At 38.1% G+C, this 23,085-nt stretch overlaps 1 protein-coding gene across 2 annotated transcripts; it reads right to left on the bottom strand.

Moving 5' to 3' along the window:
* On the bottom strand, window positions 1-9,321 carry LOC128380264 (E3 ubiquitin-protein ligase MARCHF3-like). Of its 2 annotated transcripts, XM_053340009.1 has the most exons (6): window positions 9,205-9,321; window positions 7,278-7,319; window positions 6,868-7,184; window positions 1,745-1,949; window positions 1,445-1,654; window positions 1-811 (listed from the first exon to the last, which is right to left on the bottom strand). In XM_053340009.1, the coding sequence occupies exons 3-6, from the start codon at window positions 7,125-7,127 to the stop codon at window positions 662-664; spliced, it is 825 nt and encodes a 274-aa protein (XP_053195984.1). In that variant the 5' UTR covers window positions 7,128-7,184; window positions 7,278-7,319; window positions 9,205-9,321; the 3' UTR covers window positions 1-661. The 2 variants fall into 2 exon arrangements, with proteins under 2 accessions (XP_053195984.1, XP_053195983.1); XM_053340008.1 differs by lacking the exon at window positions 7,278-7,319.
* Window positions 9,322-23,085: the final 13,764 nt, after the last annotated feature.

Genomic DNA, 23,085 nt, shown 5'->3' with positions numbered 1-23,085 from the left:
GAATACTGTATTTTATTTTCAATCAACACACACATAAAACAGAACAAACAACAAATACAAAAGATAACCTTTGGTTTAAATGTGTCTATCAATCAGAAGTGCCAAAAACTCTCCACTGACTAATTAAAACACTTTAATGTACCATGAGAGGACTTTAAGGCTGTGCACCACTTGACATCACACATCTTTATTCATCCATGTCTTTGTTTATGCTGCTAAAATATGGACATCCACAGCTTACTTGTTTCTGCTGAAGTAAGTGCTTACAGAACAGTCATTTTTAAAAGGAACAGTCTGATATTTTGGGAAACTTCTCATCTGAATGAGCCAACAACATTTCCATAAATGTCAAATGGTCCTGTTATTTGAAGTAATGCTAGAGCCATAATATCTTCATTATGGCGCAAACATGTCTCACTTGGGCTTCATTTCATCTAAGGAGCAGTGCTATTACTGCAAGTGACAATCACAGTGTTTATCCCTCTGTTGTTTGGTTCAACAGAGGTCCCTCCCCCATCAGGGGGCTGCTTCATCAGCTCACTGTGTGATCCATTCACATGTGACATCAGCTCTAGTAGGTCTCAGATGAGTACTTGAAAGTGCAAAGTGAGCAGAGGATGAATAATGTCCATGAGAGCCTGTGTTGGAGCAGGCTCTGTGCTCACACTATCGACTCTTTGGATGGCTGCTTCCCTCGTTGTGAGCCTTGGAAGGAGTGCAGCGCTAACGGTTCACTGTGTAACAGGAGAACCACTCTCTGATTGGACTGTCGCCACTCGTTGTACAATCGACAGTGATACCTGAGAGACACCTGGGGAAGACAGAACAGATGTTAGAATTTCCCAAAAATGTCACACTACCTATTTTATGTGTTTATGGTTAGTACTTCTCAGCTTGTGAGGGTCTGGAAGAAAGTGATGATGTCACCAGTGTTATGTCAGCTTGGGCTAACATTCATACCACAAAACTTAAAAAGTTATAAACTGGAATTTTGTATTTAGAAGTATGTGGGTGTTAACCAGGTGGAGAGGGTCTAAACCACAAGATGCTTGCATTAGTTGCATTATGGGAAATGTAGGATCCAGTGTTTTGGAGCTTTGTTGCATAAATTCTGACCATTCTCTTTTTTTTTTTTTTTTTTACCAGTCTTCTGTGTGTCCCCGAACTTACTAGAAGCGCAATGTTGAAATGCTAGAGTAACATTTAAGTCAGGTGCTAAAGATAGCTTGTGTAACCCCCTACTCATACATATTACTAAGAGATGACATACTAATAGATGTCAGTCATTTTCTATGAAGACCTGCTACAACACAAGGCACAAGCACACAGAAGTATCAAACATGCATAATGTAGTCAGACCTGCAAACTCAAGTTGGATGAAAATGTGATGAAATGGGACAGAAACTGACCCCCCCCCCCCCCCCCCACGCCTCAGCATACTCACCAGTGTCCAGAAGAGGTAGATGGTAAAGAGGGCAATTGTCAGTGTGATGAGCCCCACGGCCTCCAACCGACTGGAAAAGTGAAGATGATCGATGGCACCGCGAAGGCAGAGCCAGCCAGAGATGGTGGCCAGAGGCGTGATGAGCAGGAAACACACCATGTCACCAAATAGGGTGCGCTTCTCCTGACGAAGACCCGGGTTCTGCAGCCACTACACACCACCAGAATCACAAAACACAGTCAGTAACATATAAGGTGAAGAAATAACACTGTGTTAACTGTTTCTTACTTATCTCCGTACCTCGAGCAGCGGCCTTGACTTCCTCTGCACGGTGAACTGGTAGTGACAGAGCTCACAGTGGCTGGTTCCTGAGGCAGACAGCCAGTGCTCCAGACAGCTGCGGTGGATGGTAGCCAGGCTCCCTGAACATTCACAGGGGGACAGCAGCTCCTCCTGGGCCCCACTGTCATGGCAGATCCGACACATGGGGCTCTCTGTCAGGGCACTGAGAAGACAGACGGTTATAATGCTGTGTGAATATATCATGTATCATATATTTACATTACATGATTAAACTGCATCATACATCCAAGGAAAATGCAGATGCTGGATATTTTCAGCTAGAAGCTTGGTAAACTGTGGTCCACATAAGTACACAATAGGAATGTCTGTCACTCAGCACTAAATACAGCTTTGTTACATTTACAAGTGAATGAAAACTATTTTTCCAGCTGGACATTACTGTTACAATCTGTTACACAAGTGGGGTATCAAATGACACAGAACACATCTTTCCTACTTTAACACTACACTATTTGTGGTTCCTAATTTCCATCTATTGATTATGACCAGGAAACAGCTGATTACATAGATAGCTAAAGGGGACCCATTATGATTATTTCCAGCTCTATATTTCCATTCTGGGACTCCACTAGAGCAGCTTGGCATGATTCACAGTTCATATATATCTTATACTAGTACTTTATGCAGCTCCTCAGTTCAGCCTCTGTCTCTAACAGGGAGTATTGGCTCCTTTTATTGGGATTTTTTGTGAGTCAGCAGAGCTTTGTTAGTGTGACTAAAAACCAGCTGACACAACATATGGAGATACTTGGAGCTCTTTGTTCAGCAAATCAGTTAGAAATAATGCAGGGAAGAATCAAAGTGATGAATAATAATTGATGTTGGAAATGTAAGACAGAGGTGAGAACTTTCCTGCACTGTATTTGTAACAGCATTCTGGGTTAAACTTCCTGAGTCATTGGTCAGGTATAGTGATCCCCCTGACCCCTGAGGAATGTTTATTAGGGGATAGATCTCAGGTACCAAATGTATCAAAAAGAAACTGCCTGTTATTGTGGTCCAGAATTATTTTAAGATATTGGAAATCTGCTGTATCAGCGGACTTGAAGGACTGGATGAATGCAATGGTGGAGACTGCATCTTATGAGTCTATGTTGAACAGACTGAAAGGGAACAAGGACGATGGGACCTACACTTGGGAGCTCTTTGGGACCTTTATAAAGGCTGATGAAAATTCAGTCCGGAGTACCAGTGACTGAAAACAGTACACCCCCTTCCTTTATTATGAACTGATTTTCTTTCTTCCATATATGTGAGTCAGACTTGTTCGCATTTTTAATTTTGATTATTTGGTATTCTCTATTTCCATGTACCATGTCTCATATTGTCTACGGCAGAAACATTGCCTGTATCACCAACCCTGCAATGTTGAAAAATTCAATAAAAATTTAAATGACAACAAAAAAGAAATAATGCAGGGAGGAACAGTACAAGCAGAAACAGCCACAGTGATGATGATGTGCTTGCCCTGTTGTGTGATGGGAAAACACCCACAGTTTACCAGCACAGCGTGACTACCCCCAAAACAGTGGAAACATGCCACAATGTTAGCAGAGTGGAGCAGTGAGCTGGTGTGCTGCGTGTGGAGCAGATGACCATATAAAGACATCTGTCGTCAGCTGAGGCTGCAAATAGAAAACAGTGTGAAACCCAGCATTCACAGCAATCTGAAGTCTGAGCTCATTGCTCACAGTGATGACTTCTACATTTCCCAAATATCTTAGCCATGTTTAATATGAACAGCCAACATTATATATACATATATGACTTAAAATGAGGAGAAACATAATAGAAGTCCTCTATTGAGACAGATGTGTAAAGATTTTGCCTGTAATCTAAATCAGCTGCTGTACCAGGACTGATCTGAAGTGAAAATCCTTCATTCTCTGATACAACTCAATACCTATATGTGAGACACAAGTGTTTTCCCACAGGTTTGAAATGTACCTTGAGGTGGTCAGGAGAGACTGGTTCCAGTTTCTTAATGTTAAGTAAAACTGTGAAAGGGTGTTAAAAACAACAGGTTCATGTTAGGGTTGTGTGGATCTTCTGCTATGTGACCCCTCTCTAGATGTGTACTTAGTCATTCATTTAACTGTATTTAGTTTATCCTAATATTACACTTATATTTGAAGTAGTGAATTCGAAATAGCCCACATGTGTGTGTCTGCTGCATTAGTACGCAGAGGTGGGAAGTATCAAAGTATTTGTACTTTGTTACTGTACTTGCGTAGATTTTCCGGGTATCTGTACTTTACTTTAGTATTTATTTGTCTGATTACTTTTTACTTTTACTCCCTACATTTGAACACAAATATCTGGACTTTTCTACTTCTTACATTGTCAAAACAGGCGTGTTACTTTCAACCTCTATGAAGACATGATGTGCAAATAAGCAATAGAAAACCTTTTTTATTTTTTTCTCTTGGTGTGTACAGTGCTCCGTGACTCCCTGGTAAGATGTCACCTTGGGCGGCTGACACATTGAAAGCTCATAGAATCAAAGTGTGACAATGTGTGTAGACAGTATGGAATAAGAGAAGTTTACAGAGGTTAATAACAGCAGTCTGTGTTAAAACAGTAACGCAGCAGTGGCGATCCTAGGATCTGGGGGGCCTCAGCCAAAGAAGCCCACTGTGCAGGTTGCTAACAAAAGAGGAAAACTATCCAATTTTGTGTACTGAGAACTTTTTATGTTTTGTCAAGTGATCAAAAGAGATATTGTGTATTATTGATGGTAAAAATTAATTTATACTGTTTACTTTTGAACTTTCGCAGCCTGTACATTCTTACTTTTACTTGAGAAAAGGAGTTGAATCAGTATTTCTACTTTTACCAAAGTCCTTTTCTACACAAGTATCTGTACTTCTACTCAAGTACAGAATGTGAGTACTTTTGCCACCTCTGTTAGTACGCATGGTAAATGACACACTAGCAAACATTAAGCCGGTCCCTGAGTAGGAGGAATTTTTAACACTGATATGATGAAATTGCTGAAATGTTAACGCTTAAATTACTTTTTACACCAACAGCACTGAAATGCTGCCAGCAGAGTGTCATTTGCTTCAGTTCATGGGTCGGTGTCATCCTTCTGAATCAGGTGGGTGCATGTCTATTGCCTTCAGCTGGAAGAGTTGGAGGCTGTGTATGGTGTTAGCTACTGTTGTGTTGGTAACTAACTTCAACTACCACGTTGCCTTGAATAACAAGCAGGTTATGTGATGCCACTGGCATATTTTATGACAGTGCTGTGCATTCTGCAGACTGCTAATGCAGTTGAATGATTTAATGCAGTGTCAGCACTTCTTCCTCTATGTTGATGTGGAAATAAAATGATCTATTGTAGCATTTCAGTTGTATGCATATATTTCTGTTGTTTGTGTTTACACCTCTGACCACCAGGCGGAGCTTCACTTTTCTTGATGAGCGCTGTACTTAAGGAAGTCAAGGTGCATCAGCGGCAAGTCATGCTTATTTTTTGAGTGAGGCATACAGGGGGTGCTCTCCATTCTGCTAATTCATGCTCTTCTATCCGCCAACATGGAAGATGTTCCAATCCCTTAAACATGCACCTCAGAGGAGATGAGGAGACGAGGAGAGAGGAGAGAGGAGCCACAGGTGTTTCCTCTGTGGACTTTTTTTTTTCTCTTAACCAGACAGTAACACCTCTTTGATCAAATGTCGTCATTGATTGGTCAGTTTAGACGACAGGACAATAAACAGTCAGGCTGTTGTACAAACTACTTAAAGAAGTAATACTCATATGTGATTGCAGTTAGCTGTGTAACAGCAGCTGATCATACAGTCAAGCCCGAAATTATTCATACCCCTTTTGGACATGCCACTTTTTGTTCAAATATAAATAAAAGCTGACTGAAATATTTTTTTTACCACAATGATGCCTTTTGTACATCGTCTTTTTATCTTCTTGGAGACGCCTGTGTCACTTCCGGTCAAAAAACAACTTGCTGGTTGAATAAAAGTAACTTTAAGTCAAAATTTGCCAGGGGTATGAATCATTTCGGGCTTGACTGTATGTATTCAGAAAATAACATTGACTGAATCATCAATAATATCTCAACTTCTTCTGGAAAATATGTGACACAGCTGCATGTCTCATATAAAATCATCCTGAGCCTGAAAATCATGTCAGACTGTCACAAAAAAAGCTAGATTTTATTTAAACATGGCCTATTCTGTAGGTTACAGTTGTCTCTATAGCTCCTTTACATTGTGCTGTTCTTTCAGTAATTAACACATGTAAATTGTCTAATTGTGTGACAGAGTTTTTAAATTGTTGCCTATTAATGGCTATATATTAATAGCTGATTCCTTCATATTCGATAGTTGAGGTGATGATTCCTCAAAATAATGGTGGAGTGAGTGAAGACATCTTGTCTGGTCAAATAAATTCCTTTCAGGGAGATGAGAAGTAACAACACTGGAATGAATTATCTTTAACTATTTTTTGATGGGGTGTTAGATGCTATAATATGTGGATGCCTGTCAGACTGTTTATTTGAACAGATATTGAAGCTACTTCTGTGCTGTTGGAGGATGTCACTACACCACTGTGCTGTCAGTGATAACTGTGTGCAAACACAAACCCTGAGTCATCAAAAGAGGCTAAAGATCTGTTAACATCTGCATACTGAAAGCAGAACCAGCTGTGATCCAGCTGTGCCGGCTTCATCAGAAATTGACGTCACCTCAGATGTTCAGAGGAAAGAGCCTCTCATTCACAGCCTCTCAAGTGTGTTTCCTCAATTCCTCTTCCCTCACATACTTCCTTATGTCTTACACAGGACGAACTAAGACTTGAGGATAAGACCAGTAAAGGGAACAAAGAGACATTAATGGGAGGCACTACAATGGACAATACTAAAATCAGCAAGTGGTGAACTCCAATGATCATATGATAAATCTGACCTTCTGCTCATCAACAAACTGGCCCCGATTCTCAAGTATAGTAAATGGTCAATACAATTATTGTTTTGCATATATCCGTCATGGACAGGGTTGTGACAAAAAAACAATGATTGAAAACGTGCATGACCTACCACTGTTTGGTGTATGCATCCAACCCTGCAGGCATCAGCTGACCGTCCAGTCTGGAGGACACCTGTGTGTAATAATGAGTCTGCTCGCTGGTTGACACGCTACTCTCCTCCATGGTTTTACCTGGAAGAGCCTCTGCAGAGAACCCATACATGGAGTCTGAGTCGGGTTCAGGTTCAGGTTCAGGCCGGCATCTTATATGAGCTGTCAGACACTGGTTTGGCAAAACTTCTGGCAACAAAGTGCAGCGACCCGTCGTCATGGCAATAGAGAGGAAAGTGCTGGACACAGATGGAGGGGCTTACTGGGTGTCTCCCATCTACAGAAAAAGAGAGAGGTGTTCAGATCAAACGGCACCTCACTAATTCCTCACCGCAGAATACCAGCATGATGTCTATGTGTATTTACATACAGTGTCATTCTACTGCAGCAGTAGCACTGTGAGAATTTAGCCCTAAATTTAAAAAAAAAAGTGTCAGAATACGGTCTTTGGTCTCCTACACTCGATATCACATTTGAGTGATGCAAGAAAATGTGTGGCTTTTACCAATTTTCTAGTATGGAACATAACATTCTGAGACAGTGGTGACATCACTGAAAATAGGTCCGAAACATGAGCTCATAAGAAACATGAGACTGCTTGAGGCACAAAAGTTGGAAACAAGCCACCAGTTTATCTAGAATTTGATTCATTTGGAAAGAGTTCCTCATTACACAAGAAATCTGTCAATTGTCACACACAGTTTGGACATTTGCCTTCCAAATAAGTTTGGTCATCTGACTTCATGTTTCCTGACCTATCAAACCTTTTTTTTGATTTCCTTAAGTTGGCTTGCTTAGTATGCTAGAAAAAACTCCATTCTCAGATTAAGACAGAGAGAGGCAGTTATATTCTTTATTATTATTATTATTATTACTACTATTATTATATATGTATGTGTGTATGTGTGTATCTGTGTGTGTATAAAAATGGTTTATTTTGTTTATATGTACTGTGGTTTGTTAATTTGATTAGCACTGTCTTTTTGTCTGTATGCGTGTGCATGTGTCTGTACAAAATATAAAAAAAGAAAAGAAAAACAAAGAAAACTTAGCTAGGGTCAAAGATGTACTTACACACTTAACATGGACATTTCTGATTGTGACCACCTGATGAATGCAAATCCTTTTAGCTCTAGTTTGGTCTAGGAAAAGTATCTCTTTAGCTGATAAATGCTCCACTATGTTGGCCATGTTGGTCTAATATCACCTTCAGACAGCAGACACATGTGATGAGGCCTTATGCAACACATATTCCACGCACATGTTTGGACCTGTTCATGAGACAGTTATCCTGCTTCTCACTGTTAGCAGAGACTGCAGTCTGCTGTGTACTTCATACATCTCTCTCTCTCTCTCAATTTTTATCTGTTCCAGGTGGTAATGCCAGGTCGTCAAAGCCAGGCTGTATCCAACCCAAGTCTAGAGGAGTGTCTGCTGATATGTGTTGACCCATACAGATCAGTCTGGATGGGGTATAACTCAAAATATCTACCTGCTGCTGAAAATCAGCGTGATATGAGTGCAAACAATTAGCTGAGATGCTTAAAAGCTGAAATAAACTACAGAGCTGGTTATTATTCTACTTTTCACATTATACAAAGTCATCTGATCATTTGTTAATATAAAACTATGCAGTTAGTCAAAGTGAAAGCTAACAGAACTTCTTATGACATGTGACAGCACAGGTGTAAGAAATACAATGAATGATGGCTGAATTCCATTTAGCTGCTTGAGTTTTAGGGTCGTGGTATGAATCCATGCTGGCACTGTCACACTGTCACACAGGCATTACTGGGAGCCATCTTTAATGTTATTAGTGACAGCTGCTTTTCCTGCTGCTACAAAGCACCACTAACATTTCATTCAATATTCTCAATTCAATTTTCTTATCATAACTCTCTCAGCTGTATCATATCTCAGTTCCAAGCAAACTGCACCATAAAAAGTATACTTAATATTTTGAGGCTAACATAAATGTAGACGTGTTGCTCAAAAATGAATGCCCATGTAACGTTACTGCAACTGCTGAGAAATACAACATTAATGTTTATATGAATAAACATGACATTAGAGAGTTTTGTCCTTACAGTCACGTCAGCTAATGTCAGCTAATGTTAGCTGTCGTACTGACTAACTTCACGTTGTTTCTACACAAACAGCGCAGCTACCTCCTGCGTACAGTACGCACTATTTCCTCTTCTTCTTGCTGTGTTTTGATGCCAGCACGCAGAGGAAGTTACAGAGGCCTCATGTGCCACACCTTTCCTCGCTACTTTCTTCACATTTCATTCACTTACCTTCAGTCGACAGCCTGACTCCGCTGTAGCTCCAGGTTTAGCGGCAAACAATGCTAATAAGTCGCGGTGTCTCCCTGAACTCATGTAAGTGTGTGTCAAAACTCTGCTAACAAGACACTGCGCAAACTTCCGCTTTGAGCTAAAAGGTTGCTGTTCGGTTCAGCTGTCTGGCTCTGTGAGAGTTCTACCCTGAGTTATGTCTTACAGGCACATCTATTTTACGCTCCGTACACATTTCTCCCTGTAGTCTTCCATGGTTGGTTGGCGGAATGTTTTTTTTTTGTTTGTACAGTGGACATGGTCCCGGGGAAAGCCTTGCCTGTGAGTCTTACTTCAGGGCAAAGTGTGAAACATTTCTCTCTAGCCACTGGTTTCTGGCCACTAACATCATGTGTAGTCCAGTCTATACATAGACTGGATTAAATAGTAATATGGGACATTAACTAATGTGGGACAATGAAGCTCCAGTGCATTTATCTGTTTTTCTATTCAATTATTTTAAAGCTAACTATGCTTACAGTGTAAGTTATTACTTATACTTATATACTTTATTTTTATTATTTTTATTATTAGTGTGTGTGTGTGTGTGTGTGTGTGTGTGTGTGTGTGTGTGTGTATGTTTTAATGTATTATTCACTTATTTATTTATTTATTTATTTATTTATTTTGTTATTATGTTTTTGTAAATATGTAAATATGTACCGGAAGACTGATTGTTAATAGAGTAGTAGAGAAGGGGTAGGTTTAAATAAGCATATGCTTCATCCTACTCCTTTTTGGACATGTTGGGTTCACATTATTATTGTTGTTTTGACTATTCTCTAACCCTATTGTTTGTTTCTCAGATTACTTTTTTTGTGTCACTCATACATGTTTGAAATAAATCAAATCAAATCAAAAATGTTTCCATGTTTTTACTGTTATTGGGTTTTATTTTTATTTCTCAAATTGCATTTTTTATGTTTTTTTATTTCCAATTCTTACTGTTAAATGTTTGTTTTATGTAATGCACATTGAGTTGCCATTGTGTATGAAATGCGCTATATAAATAAAGCTGCCTTGCCATGCCTTATATTGTTTAAAATTACATACAGGATTCTAGATTTTAACCTAAAAACTGTTGGCCTACGAAATTAAATGACTAAATATGGGTTTTGACAGATAAGGCTGCTTTATATTAATCAAAGTATTTTTCAGCCTAAAAACTAGTGTCCCAGATTACAAAATCTAGATATTCTGAAATGATTTGGTATGAGGAATATTAATATATATGCCATTTTCCTTTTGAGTACAATATCTAAAAATTGTCTCCTGGTTTAACAAGCAAACGGCATTAGGGATTTCATAATGATATAAGGTGTTGATATAATGTATTGGATTCATATGTAGATAAGGTAAACAAGTCAGAATTGCAAAAAGTGTCCCACATTACCCTGATCTACCCTATGGTAAATGGGGAGGACATATATTTCTGTGTAATATAATCTAATCCAACATGGACCTCTCTACAATAGAAATTGTAGCTATAGAAATTAAGGCCTGGCGAAAAAATAGAATAAATTAAAAGATGGGTGGCACGAAAAGAAATCATTTAGAATGTAAAATATAAATGATGCAGATTATATTAATTTATAAACTCTCTCTGCATTAGTTGATGAACTGAATATGTTTTTTCTGCTCCCTGTGATAAATGTACTACATTACAAATTGAATCTCTGAAGTCTGAGTGGAAACTGATAACGTCCTCTCAAATATAGGTGACTAACGTAGTTCTACTGTAGCTTTACACATCATTGACATTAGTTATGAAATGTCAAAGTTCCTTATATGATTTTAGGGGGATGTTCCATTTTGGTTATTTTATGGTCACATTGCAGCACCACAAAGAGGACTTTTGGGATGTTAAGAGAGTGCTCCCATATGTTTTCCTCTTTGTCATTCAGGACTGCTGTTGACAGTACAGTACGTTTGTTCTTTTATAGTAACATGGCATCACAAAGAGGACTTTTGGTAGGTAAAGAAAACATTCCAGTATGGTTCTGTGTAAAACATATATATAACCATTATATTACTGCAAATCACACAAAAAGAAGATAATAAAACAAAAGAGGTTAGCTCTGTGGTATAACTACCAAACCCACAAAAAGAAAACATCGCAAACATTTGAACGGATATGGCATTCCATCAAACTGGAAGAATCTTGCTTAGTTTTATAACATACAGTATATGCTGTTTTTATTACTTATCATTACAGTAACAGAGGAGAATAAAACTAGATTCCTTTACCAGGCTGACAGAGTCATAACTCTATTCATCCATGTATTCCTATGACTGTCAGAAGTAATGACTTCAGGAGCTTCTTCAATGATAAAATTCTATTAAAATTCATCACCTCCTGCCCTCAACAGGCACCAATTTATTCCCAAACCCAGGAACCTTAGAGACAACTATAACATTTTTTGACCGAAGCAGTCAATAAAACATTGATCAAGTAGGACTCTTACACTTTATTTATCATCAAAAATTGCAGTGGCCAAGGAGCAGAAGGCACTGACACATTGTTTGTAACATCTCTATGCTGGACAGGAAAGGGGGCCCCAACTGAGCTGCAGGAGTTAAACGAGCAAAGTGAATTGAATGTGTTTGTGACCTAGTTTCCTGTTGTACTGCTGCTGCTTTTATCAAGAGGCCTTACTGGAGCAAATTCTATGAGAACGGATGAAATACAACAGGAGGATGGAGCAGCAGCAGCCCTGTACTCACTGCAGGTACTGGTGGACACTGACACTGACTGAAGTACTGCAGTTTTGGTACTGGTATTTATTAACATATTTCCATTTGATGTTATTTTATACGTTCACTCAACTACATCTCAGAGGGAATTATTGTACTGTCTACTCCACTACATTTATTTAACAGCTTTAGTTACTTTTCAGATGCAGATTTGACACAATGGATAATATAACAAGCTTTTAAAATACAACACATTGTTAAAGATGAAACCAAAAAGCAGTGTGTAGTCGGCTCACATTTCACATGTCTATGAGTTGTTTTGCTTTTTCCCTCTAAACTTCTCACATGCTTTCATTTCAATAAATGTTCAAATAAGTGTTCAAAAAGATTAGAGAAAAAGTCCAAAAACTGAAAACATCTTGTGTATCAGAACTTAGTTTTTTCTTCTTTCCTCTCCCATTAATCATCTCAGCAGCCATCACATTTATCTGCTGACCCTTTGGAGGGGCCCCACCCCTAGGTTGGGAACCACTGGACTAAACTAGCTAACTGTATATAAAGTAATGTAAACTAGCTAACTGTATATAAAGTACTGTAAACTAGCTAACTGTATATAAAGTAATGTAAACTAGCTAACTGTATATAAAGTAGTATAAACTATAAAGTACTGTAAACTAGCTAACTGTATATAAAGTACTGTAAACTAGCTAACTGTATATAAAGTAATGTAAACTAGCTAACTGTATATAAAGTAATGTAAACTAGCTAACTGTATATAAAGTAGTATAAACTATAAAGTAATGTAAACTAGCTAACTGTATATAAAGTAGTATAAACTATAAAGTAATGTAAACTAGCTAACTGTATATAAAGTAGTGTAAACTAGCTAACTGTATATAAAGTAGTGTAAACTAACTAACTGTATATAAAGTAATGTAAACTAACTAACTGTATATAAAGTAGTATAAACTATAAAGTAGTGTAAACTAGCTAACTGTATATAAAGTAGTGTAAACTATAAAGTAGTGTAAACTAACTAACTGTATATAAAGTAGTGTAAACTAGCTAACTGTATATAAAGTAGTGTAAACTAGCTAACTGTATATAAAGTAGTATAAACTAGCTAACTGTATATAAAGTAGTGTAAACTAGTTAACTGTATATAAAGTAATATAAACTAGCTAACTGTATATAAAGTAGTATAAACTAGCTAACTGTATATAAAGTAGTATAAACTAGCTCCACCTCCAGCAGCTACAACAGTAACATGCTGCTCTAACACTGATGCTTCACTATTAATAATGTAATGATGTCATATATAATAATCAGTCAGAGGAACCAAACTGTGTTCACATCTTAAAAAAAAGATGTGTTGATTTTATTCTACCACTTGTTACTTTGCAAAATGACAACTAGATGTTTCACTTTCTTTTTTTAAAAACTTCTAATCCTGTTGTTATCCATGTGTATTCTATACTTGTTTCAACTTCCAAGTGAAACTTTTTAATTTACAACTTGATTGAAGCTACATTTTTCTTACTTTGCTCAATACATCTACATGCACTGACAGGCAATTATTATTTTTTTGTTGTCAGATCAGAGTCTGACCAAACTGTTGTTTTTTCTTGAATGAGGAAGATTCTACTTTCTACTATTGTCAAACTGTTATGTAAGTATTGTTACATTAAACGTTTAAAGATAGGTGACAGACATTAAAAACTATTGTGTTTTTATTGAAGTTTGTTATAAAAATGCTTGATGATGTAATTTGTTCCTTTGCCTACTTCCTGCTGCTGCCTCAACCAAACAAAAGTGCTGCATAGCCCAGTTGTAATATTCTTGTGATTCCTCAGTTTTACAGAAGGTGGAGCTATAGCACAATATCTTAGAAATGATCATATTCATGGCAGGTTTTAGTTTCACAAAGCACACAAAGCTTATTCACACCACAGGAATTTAAAGCATTCATTTATCTAAATGTTAATGCCAGTATTTCTCAGCAAACTAAATTCTTCGACTACTTTCTGTTTCAGTCCTGGTTTTGTCAGTGTGGAGCATGTTCTCTTCTCTCTAAGTTCATGTATGTTCCCACGTGTGTTTCCTCTCTCACACCAACACTTGTCTTTTACCAGGAAGTCACTCTGAATTGGACAGAAGGAAGAAGAGAGAACTTAGAAGAAGACAGAGCAGAATGAAGTTGTGATGAGTCTTCCAGATGAAGAACTCTATCAAAAGCTTCAGTGTCAATGATGATCAGGGATGTTTTCCATACAGACTTCATCAAGCATAATAATCACACTGAGACTGAGAGTAACGAACATACTCTGATAAGAACAGACGACCACATTGCCTTGAGCCCCACTATTTCCTGTACTGTGAACATTATGTACACCGACATATTTGCACACTATGTACACACAAAATCACAGACTGCATGGCTAAAACCTTCTAAATAAACACACAATAACTAGTAGGGTCGATGTGCAGCTGTTTATAAAAGTTTGTGTTAGAGAGAATTTCTATTTAATATCTGTCTGTATCTTGGACACAAAAAGTCTCACCTTTATCCACACATTTAGTCACAATAGCGTTATCTGTAATCAGTTTAATCAAAGCAGTCCTTTATTCTATTCTACAAAGAGTGTAAATGGATACATGAGTGGTTTTGGGCCAAGTAGGTACTCTTGGGTATAATAGGGGTGTGGGAAACTTTGGTAAAACTGTGTTTTTGGAGAGGCGATGTCTAAATTGAATCTGTTCAAAACACCTGAACATGCCCACTGCTACTGCATTTACACCACTGGTGGGAAGAAGTCCTTCCTTTCCAAGATCATTTGATAATTCCTAAGAGGAAATGTTAATTACTGTATCTAACCCTAACCCTAACCCTAACCCTATCTAACCCTAACCCTAACCCTCCTGCATCTCTTCAGCCTTTTCTGTTGTTCTTCCTGCGTCTCTAAAAAAAGAGGCCAGTATGAGAGGGACCACTTGAGTCACTTTCAAAAATGAAATCCCTTCCAATGGAAGAGAGAGAACTCCTGCAGGGTTGTGGCGGTCCTATACACGATTGAACATCAGAAGACTGCGAGGATGAGATGTGTTCCTTTGTTTCCCAGTCATATACAGTGGGAGAGCACTTTCCCAATAGGGAAGTCGTCTCAGAATTTTGGACCCCACTGTATCTCATTTCTTTGGTAATCTCCATTATCATATTTGTATTTCTTCAGCTTGGTAGCTTGTAGTTTGTCTTTATATTTATTCAGCTTTTATAGCCTCGATCACTAAAGAGATGTGCCCAAATTTCTGTTTAAGACTCTCTTCTTGTGCTTGAATTTCAGTCCCACTGAACAGCAGATATGGTGTTTGACGATAAACAGCATGAGGTCTAGTGATCATTTATTAAGGATCTCTTCCCATATTTCTCATCTGATTTCCCAATTGTTGTTGTTTTTTTTTTAAATCGACAAGCCCTGAACAACCTTTTTATTTCTCCAGTATTTGCTCAAAGTTGAGTCATGCATGAGGAGACGTGTTTCTTTCACATATTGTCTCTAGTTTGACTTCTTTTGACTTTTCTTCTATGTAAACACAGCTTTCAGCTTGTTCAGAATGAATATCTTCTGAGTATCTTAAATGATGTCTTCAAATGTAGTTTTTTAGTGAGCATATTGATCTCTTGAAAGGAACTAATTGTGAAAAAGGCTTTAAACAGTGATACTTGCAAATAAGCAAGGTGCAAAAAGAAAAAAGAACAAAAACAGGTTATGCAGGAACATCAAGGAGCAGAACTTTTGCACACCTAGATTGACAGGTGTGTTGGAGAAGACCTTGTGCTGAACACTGTCTTCTGCATTTGAAAGATTATTCAGGACAATGTTTAAGTATACAGACCTTCAATCAGGTGACTTTACACACCTTAAATAGGTTGGTCGATCCACATCTACCAATCAGATCACACAACAGACATCATTCATTAAATCAACCATCATACATGTCACCAATATAAATAGATGACATAAATGCAAAATGCAAAACACAAAATGTGCATTATACATAGCTTAAAGTGCACATAGTTATAATAAAGAAAAGCTACCATACCAATATAAATATTTACAGTATTTTCGATATCTGATTCAAATCCGGTTGGAGCTTGTCAGAACTGTCTCCTAGTATTTGTCCAGTTCTACTCCTTTACTACATTTTTATTATAATAATAAACTTTATTGCAGACACAGGTCCATATAACACAACATACAGTAAAAAAAAAGTATAAAAAGAGAGATTCAATAAGAATACAAACAATATGCATATTATAAGATATACACGCTATTGCACCAATGCCGTCTTAGCCTAGACTTTTCAGAGGGCTGACTAGGGCTTCCATATGCGCTTCTCTGACTTTTCCAGGCGACGCATAAAACTAAACATCAGCTGTCTTAAGAGAGCCTCACAGGTTGGCACTCTAGTGGACACAAACAATTGACTGGCACTATGCCACCTAGGAACACTGAGCCTCTGCATACTCTTTTTGTTATAGTTAGACCACAATTGGGCAGTATAACATGGAGTGATAACACTTCACAGAGTCAGAGCATATAGAAAACTTCCTTATGAGCATGTTAGCTCGAGAATACATTTTACAGCGCTGTCGATGGATGTCTTTGTCATCCGTCCAGTCATATGACATGACCTAGGTATTTCATTTCCACACACACAGCAAGAAGACTGTCAGACAAATAAAAGGTTGGAAAAGTTGATTTCTTGTTCCCAGCGATATCATAATGTGGCTTTTCTTAGAGTTATACTTCATGTCATAATCAAGGCCATATAGACAGCACACCTTCAACATCTGCTGCAGCCCAGCACTATATGGACATAGCATACATAAGACGATTAACAATAGTGTTGCCCACAAGAAAACCAGTTTTTAGCCTATTTAACTGATTTGATAATTCATCCATATAAAAATTTAATAAAATAGGAGATAAAATTCCTCCTTGTCGCACTCCGTTACCAACACAGAATGGAACAGAAACAACGTTGTCCCATTTGACCTGAACCGTTTGATGGGCATACCAAAACACTGAAATTCTCACTAAAAATTTAGGGGTACCTCTATCTAACAATTTTACAAACCCTTTCTCGTGATTAATTCTATCAAATGCCTTGGACGCATCGATAAAACATAGAAACACAGATGAATTCAGGCTTGTGTACTCGAATACAATCTCTTTAAGAGCATAGATACACAGGTCAGTTCCAACTGATTGTCAGTAGTAAGGACAAACATTTCTAGCTTTGTTAACAGTATTCTCTGCAATACTTTAGACAAAATACTGGCTAATGCAATGGGCTGATAATTGTCAATACTATTGAGATTACCAGCCTTGTTTTTAAGCACAGGCACTAATATTACATACATAATAGAGTTGGGCAGAGCACCATAAACTAAAACAATTCTTCATAGGAATGTTAGTAAAAAACTAACCATCCAACAGTACTTTCAATATATGAACAGATCAAGCTATTGGACAAGATATTGTTCTGTACTTGCAATAAATATATGTTGCTTTTCTTTGTCTCTGTTTGCTTCATGTGCAAACAAACCAATATTTCACTTTTTCCACAAATAGCTGTTATTGTGTTTCTGTGACTGACTGTGTCACATGTTTTTATGTTTCATTTGGCAATTTTGAAAATTACATTTTTATCTGAAAGATAAAAGTTACTCAGAATCATTGTCATGGTGAAATGTGTGATTTGCTACTGTTTGTTGAGGATTCGTGAAGTTTTAACAGGAAGAGTAGGCTACTGCATTTTTAGATTGCTACTTTGACATTTTTCCCTTGCTGGTTCATCACAATGACTGGGCATGTGGTCTCCCATCTTACCCATTGTATCTAACTTTTAAGTGGGACAGACTGATTATTGTTTAGCTGTCCAGCTGCAACTGTCACAGTGTTGGTTTATTGGCTGCAGCAGGCAGCAGTTTTCAAAGAAAAAGCTGTAAAAAGTTACTGTACACTACCTGCTCAGCACCTAACACCAAACAGACACAGTACACTGTAGACTAGCATGCATTTAGCAGCTAAAGAGCCAGATATTTCCCTCAGGAATTGGTAAAGAACAAAAACAGCTAAAAGAGAGAGAATATTGGAGTTTCATTCACCTGGTGGACAGAAACACAACTCCAAATGAATGATAATGTCCTGGATGTGGAAGTAAGCAACTGTTTGTTTTTGCCACTGACAGACTCAAACTGTTATTATAATTGCCTAACAATATTATGAAAAGGACCATACAGAGATATAAAATGTTTTCTTTACCTATTGCTTGATCCAGTCTGTTTTTTACGGTTTCTAACTAAGTCTCACTCAAGGAGAAGCCTGAGTTGAGTTGTTGTCAAAATCAGCACAGATGACTGAAAATCATTTCGATAACACTAAGTAAATGGTAAATGGACTTGGAATGGAATTATGACCACTCAAAGCACCTTAACACTACATGTCTCATTCCACACAGGGTGCCAACCCACTCATCAGGAGGAGACTAACCATTCATATACGTCATACACCGTTGGTGCAGCAACGGGAGCAACTTGAGGTTAAGTGTCTTGCTCAAGGACTCATTGACATGTGGAGTGGAGGAGCCAGAACCGTGGACGACCACTCTACCTCCTGAGCCAGAGCCGCCCTGCACTAAGCTACGCTTTCTGCACTCAAATACAACAAACTTCTCCTGGTACTCCTCTCTACAACTCTGTCATGGTTGAATGTGTAGCTAATTTTGACAGAAACTCAATTCTAGTCAGAATTCAGAGCGAAACTTCTCCTTGAGTGAGATATGGTTAGACACATACAGCTTAGAAAATAGGATCCAGGTTGAAAAAAATTTCATTTTCCTTTAAGGGGTCCCAGATATAGAAATTTTCATTCAAAGCATGGGTGTTGTCTTGAAACCTCTCAACATGTATCCCTCAGACCAGTTCCCTAAATCATGTGGAGAAAAGAGAAGTGCTGGTAGCCTTCCATCCCTTGACAAGTATCCTCTTTGCTTAGTTTTCTAAAGTAAATGTAACTGCATGGGCACAATGTGGCACAGAAGAATAGTATCAGTTCTTTCAGCTGTTCATTCATTCTCTGCCTGCCTTTGCCATTTTCAGTCATGTCATGTCAGACCCTGCCACACCTGTCCTGTAGTAACCCTAGTCCCTTCCACCTTCCCAGTCACCTGATTTGCTCATGCCCAGCTGCTCATGCCCCAGATGTTCCCTATTAACTCCCCTACATTTAAATCAGTCCATTTCCACTTACTGTCTACCAGATTGTCTATTGTGCTGTTCCCATTTTTGCATCCCGCCTACCTGTTTTTGGACTTTGCTTTGCCTGCCCGCTGCCCCTGCTTATTTAGCCTCTCTCCTTTCCCATTTGCCCACTTTGCCTGCTGTAATCTTTGAATTGAAGTGAACTGTCTGAACTTTTACACAGTGTCTCTGAGCATATCTGAGTCCAATGCTGACCTTTTTATGTACCATTTCAACATGATCACAGATTGTTTATCAGTCAATCCTTTACTGACTGGCCTCTTTCCACTGCTCTTCTCTCACTGTTTTGATTTTATGGATAATTAAGGAGTAGTTTTAAGCATAATTTATGGACTATGTTTTAACCATGTCATGGATTGTTAACTGCAGACCTTTTATTGAAACCTCAGACTAAGAGAAATTGCACCTGTGTTATGATTCTCTGTTTGAGACAGTCTCTACCAGTTAAAACTGAAATTGTGGGTGAACTAGGCTGTTTATAATCCTGACCTCGATGGCTGGATAAACTTAACTAAGGATGAAGTCTGTCTTGCTGATGATGGAAGAGTCAGGGGTTCAGCAAAGTTATATCAATTTTTTTTTTTAGGCAAACCATTCAGTAATTGTGTAGATATTTCAAAGAGTTAGTGTCAGGTACCTGTCAGTGTCATCATTCAGTGTAAACTGGGCCTCAGGGAGGCTGTATGAATGAGGAAAAGTGAACAAACCAGTGAGCCAGTCCTTCTTGTATGACTGCTTTTCTTTGTGTGTCAGAGGAACAAAGCCATGACTCATTTAAGTGCTCAGCAGTTCAGCAGCTAACTGACACACATTAGGCTGGTCCAGTTTATCATTCCCTTGGTGCTGCTCCTATCACTATTCACAGATTTAAACAAGAGACTCATCTGAATCTGAATTATTTTTTTTAATAAAATTAAGAAGAATTAAGCAAGAATTTGATTTAGGTCACAGGAATTCCATGGACTTGATAAACTGCAATAACGTAGCTGCAGTGATTTCCCAATGGCCGTGCCATTTCATTGTTTCCAAAGAATTAAAACCTGAATGGTAGGTAACGTAAGAAAATACAAAGTGTCACTATGTGACAAGGCAGTGGAGCCTTTGTGGACTGTTGTTATGTGGATAGATCAGAATGAGGGACTGAGTATAAGGGAATAGTTAAACATGAATTTTGGGCCTGTGTGAGTGAACTCAAACCTAACATACTAGACAGTGTCTGTGCACATATGATGTAAACAGATGCAGGAAAGCAAATTAAATTGTCTACAAACCTTAACTACCATGATTAATACGATGTGACTGTCATGTGACAGTCTTTTGAGTTTCACCTCACGATCACACTGTCTGCTTATCCTGCGTACAATTTTTTATCAACTACTGGACAGATTTTCATGAAATTCTGTATGGATATTTATGTGACTATGATGATCTCCTGACCTCTCCTCTGGTGTCATTGTCAGGTGGAAACCTCCACCTGGCCGACATGTCTGTTCATTAAAGCCATTTTCCCCAACTTTTGCAGAAGGTAACTCCAATTTAAGTAATTGCACAATGCTATGACATTTTCTGAACATATTTAGATCCACTATAGAAAGAATCTTTTTAAGGATGAAATTTCTTTTTGTCGACAAATCCCATGAAAAGACCAAAATCAAAAATGTTTTCTTGATGAGGGTTTTCAAAAAAAGGCTCAGTCATTTCTTGGGTCTAAAGATCCTATGGTGCTGTACAATGGGAAATGAAATATCCAGTGCTTTTTGAAAACTTGACTCATAATAGAGATTAAAAATCAGGATATCTCGGCCTCTGTTGCTCATTTTGACCATTCTTTCTTGTGGGTTACTAAATATGGCAGACAAAGACTAAACCACTGGATTCACCCTTTAAATAGGTGTTATTGAAATGCTGCATTACTTTATTTTTTTATATATCATTTTTTAATTGTGCCGCTCGAGATAACTGACTACAGTGACCCACTTTACCAGAGCCAGTGTTCCTCTCACTGTCCTGCAGAGCTGGGCATGCTGCTGATAAGACTGATTATTGACGGTGCTGACAGTCAGTGACCTGTGGACTCTTCCTAGATATTTAATGTACTGTAAAGTCAATGACACCACAACCAGAAAAAGTAACTTCATTACATTGACTGTGTCTTCTTTGCATACTTAATTTGTTCCCTCACACTTTTGTCAAGGTCAAGGAAAAACAGTGTTTTAAACTTAAACAACAATGTTTATTGTGATGGCTTGTTTATTTCAAGTCAGTCATACACTGATTTTCATGAATGGTAATATGGAAGGTGAGACTTTCACATTCAAAAATGTAGAATTGGCACTAGTGAATAAATACAGTATCCATTGATACTTTATTAATCCCATTGGGGAAATCCAGGCATCTCACAGCTCAGAGTCCATACATACACACATTCATAAATACACAGCAAAAGACAAACAGATTGTCCATAATAGCCAGTATCTTGTTCTGCATCAGCCTGTCCACTACAGTCTCCATACGCTCAAGGCTCCTCCCCAGCACTGAGCCAGCCTTGTTGATGTTGTACCCCCCCTAACCCTAACCCTAACCCTAACCCTAACCCCCCCCAGCAGACCGCAGCATAGAACAGCACATGGCTCAATAATCCACTGTGTTGTGTAGTATAGGCTACAACATTCATAACACTGTTTTGAACATTGTAATTATTTCAATACATTTTACATTGTTTGCCACATCTTTCAACATAAAATAACACATTTGAACCACCTGTTCTCTTTTTGTAGTGAATAATAAATCACATCACAAAGAGTGATATGTGCATTTATGCTTAAATGTGCAATTTAAAACACCTTCACCAATAGAGAACCAACTTTTTAAAATCATAGTCTCATTAAAGACAGAACAAAAGCAGAAATAAACTCCCAATAAAGTCACAGAGAGGGCTGAATATTCAGGGGTGAGTCATTCTCTCTAGTATATGTGTTTTTTGGAGTTTTTTCATCCTTTAACAATGTCAGCATTTATAAGAAGTATATACATCCCTAAGGTTTAAAAATGCTTTAGTGCCACATCTATTGCAAAGTGCAAATGCTGCTTTCTATAAACTGGACGAACAAGCTGTGGGGCAAATGACAGTGACAGGCCAGTCAGCGAAGAACACACATTATTTTATATCATTTAAATGCTGAATTTCAATATTTCCATAAAGTTAAACTTAATCCATCATATGCCTTTTACGTCATCCACCATGTCAAACAGCGTTTATAACATAGAAACTGTCATGTTTTACTCTATTGCTCCTGGTAAGTTTTGCTCAGTAAGAGTTTCACGTGTACAGCAGCAGAGAGCTTCTGCTCCCTGTTAACTGCCAGAACACACTAACTCTGTTATCTGACTTTTAAACAGAGAGAAGGAAGGCGCCTCAGCACGCCCTCCCACTCATCTTCACAACAACAGTCACATGATTCCATTAGCAGAGACGCGCAGTCAAGTTGCCCATAAGAATCAAGCTCCACAGGAAATGATTCTCCCTGAAAATAAAATGCTTCTGTTGTGTAACTTCTGTAAGAGCCTGAATAAAAAGTCACATATTTTGCATGCCAGCACGTCATGGATGGTGAGATGCTCCAAATGTATATTGAAGTTTAAAAATGATTTGAATGATTTAGTTTTGTACAGTAAACATGCTATCACACCGTATCCTCCAGTCAAAGTGTCATTTTTATTTTGAAGGCAGCGTTTCCTGTGTTCTGTTCTAATGTTCTGTAGCTTAACTTGTATAGCGAAGTCGTTGGCTTACATCACTCTCACGGTCAGTGTTTATCACC

The sequence above is a fragment of the Scomber japonicus genome, chromosome 19, assembly GCF_027409825.1.
Source record: "Scomber japonicus isolate fScoJap1 chromosome 19, fScoJap1.pri, whole genome shotgun sequence".
NCBI classification, from domain to species: Eukaryota; Metazoa; Chordata; class Actinopteri; order Scombriformes; family Scombridae; genus Scomber; species Scomber japonicus.
This window is presented reverse-complemented; position numbering and strand designations above follow the sequence as displayed.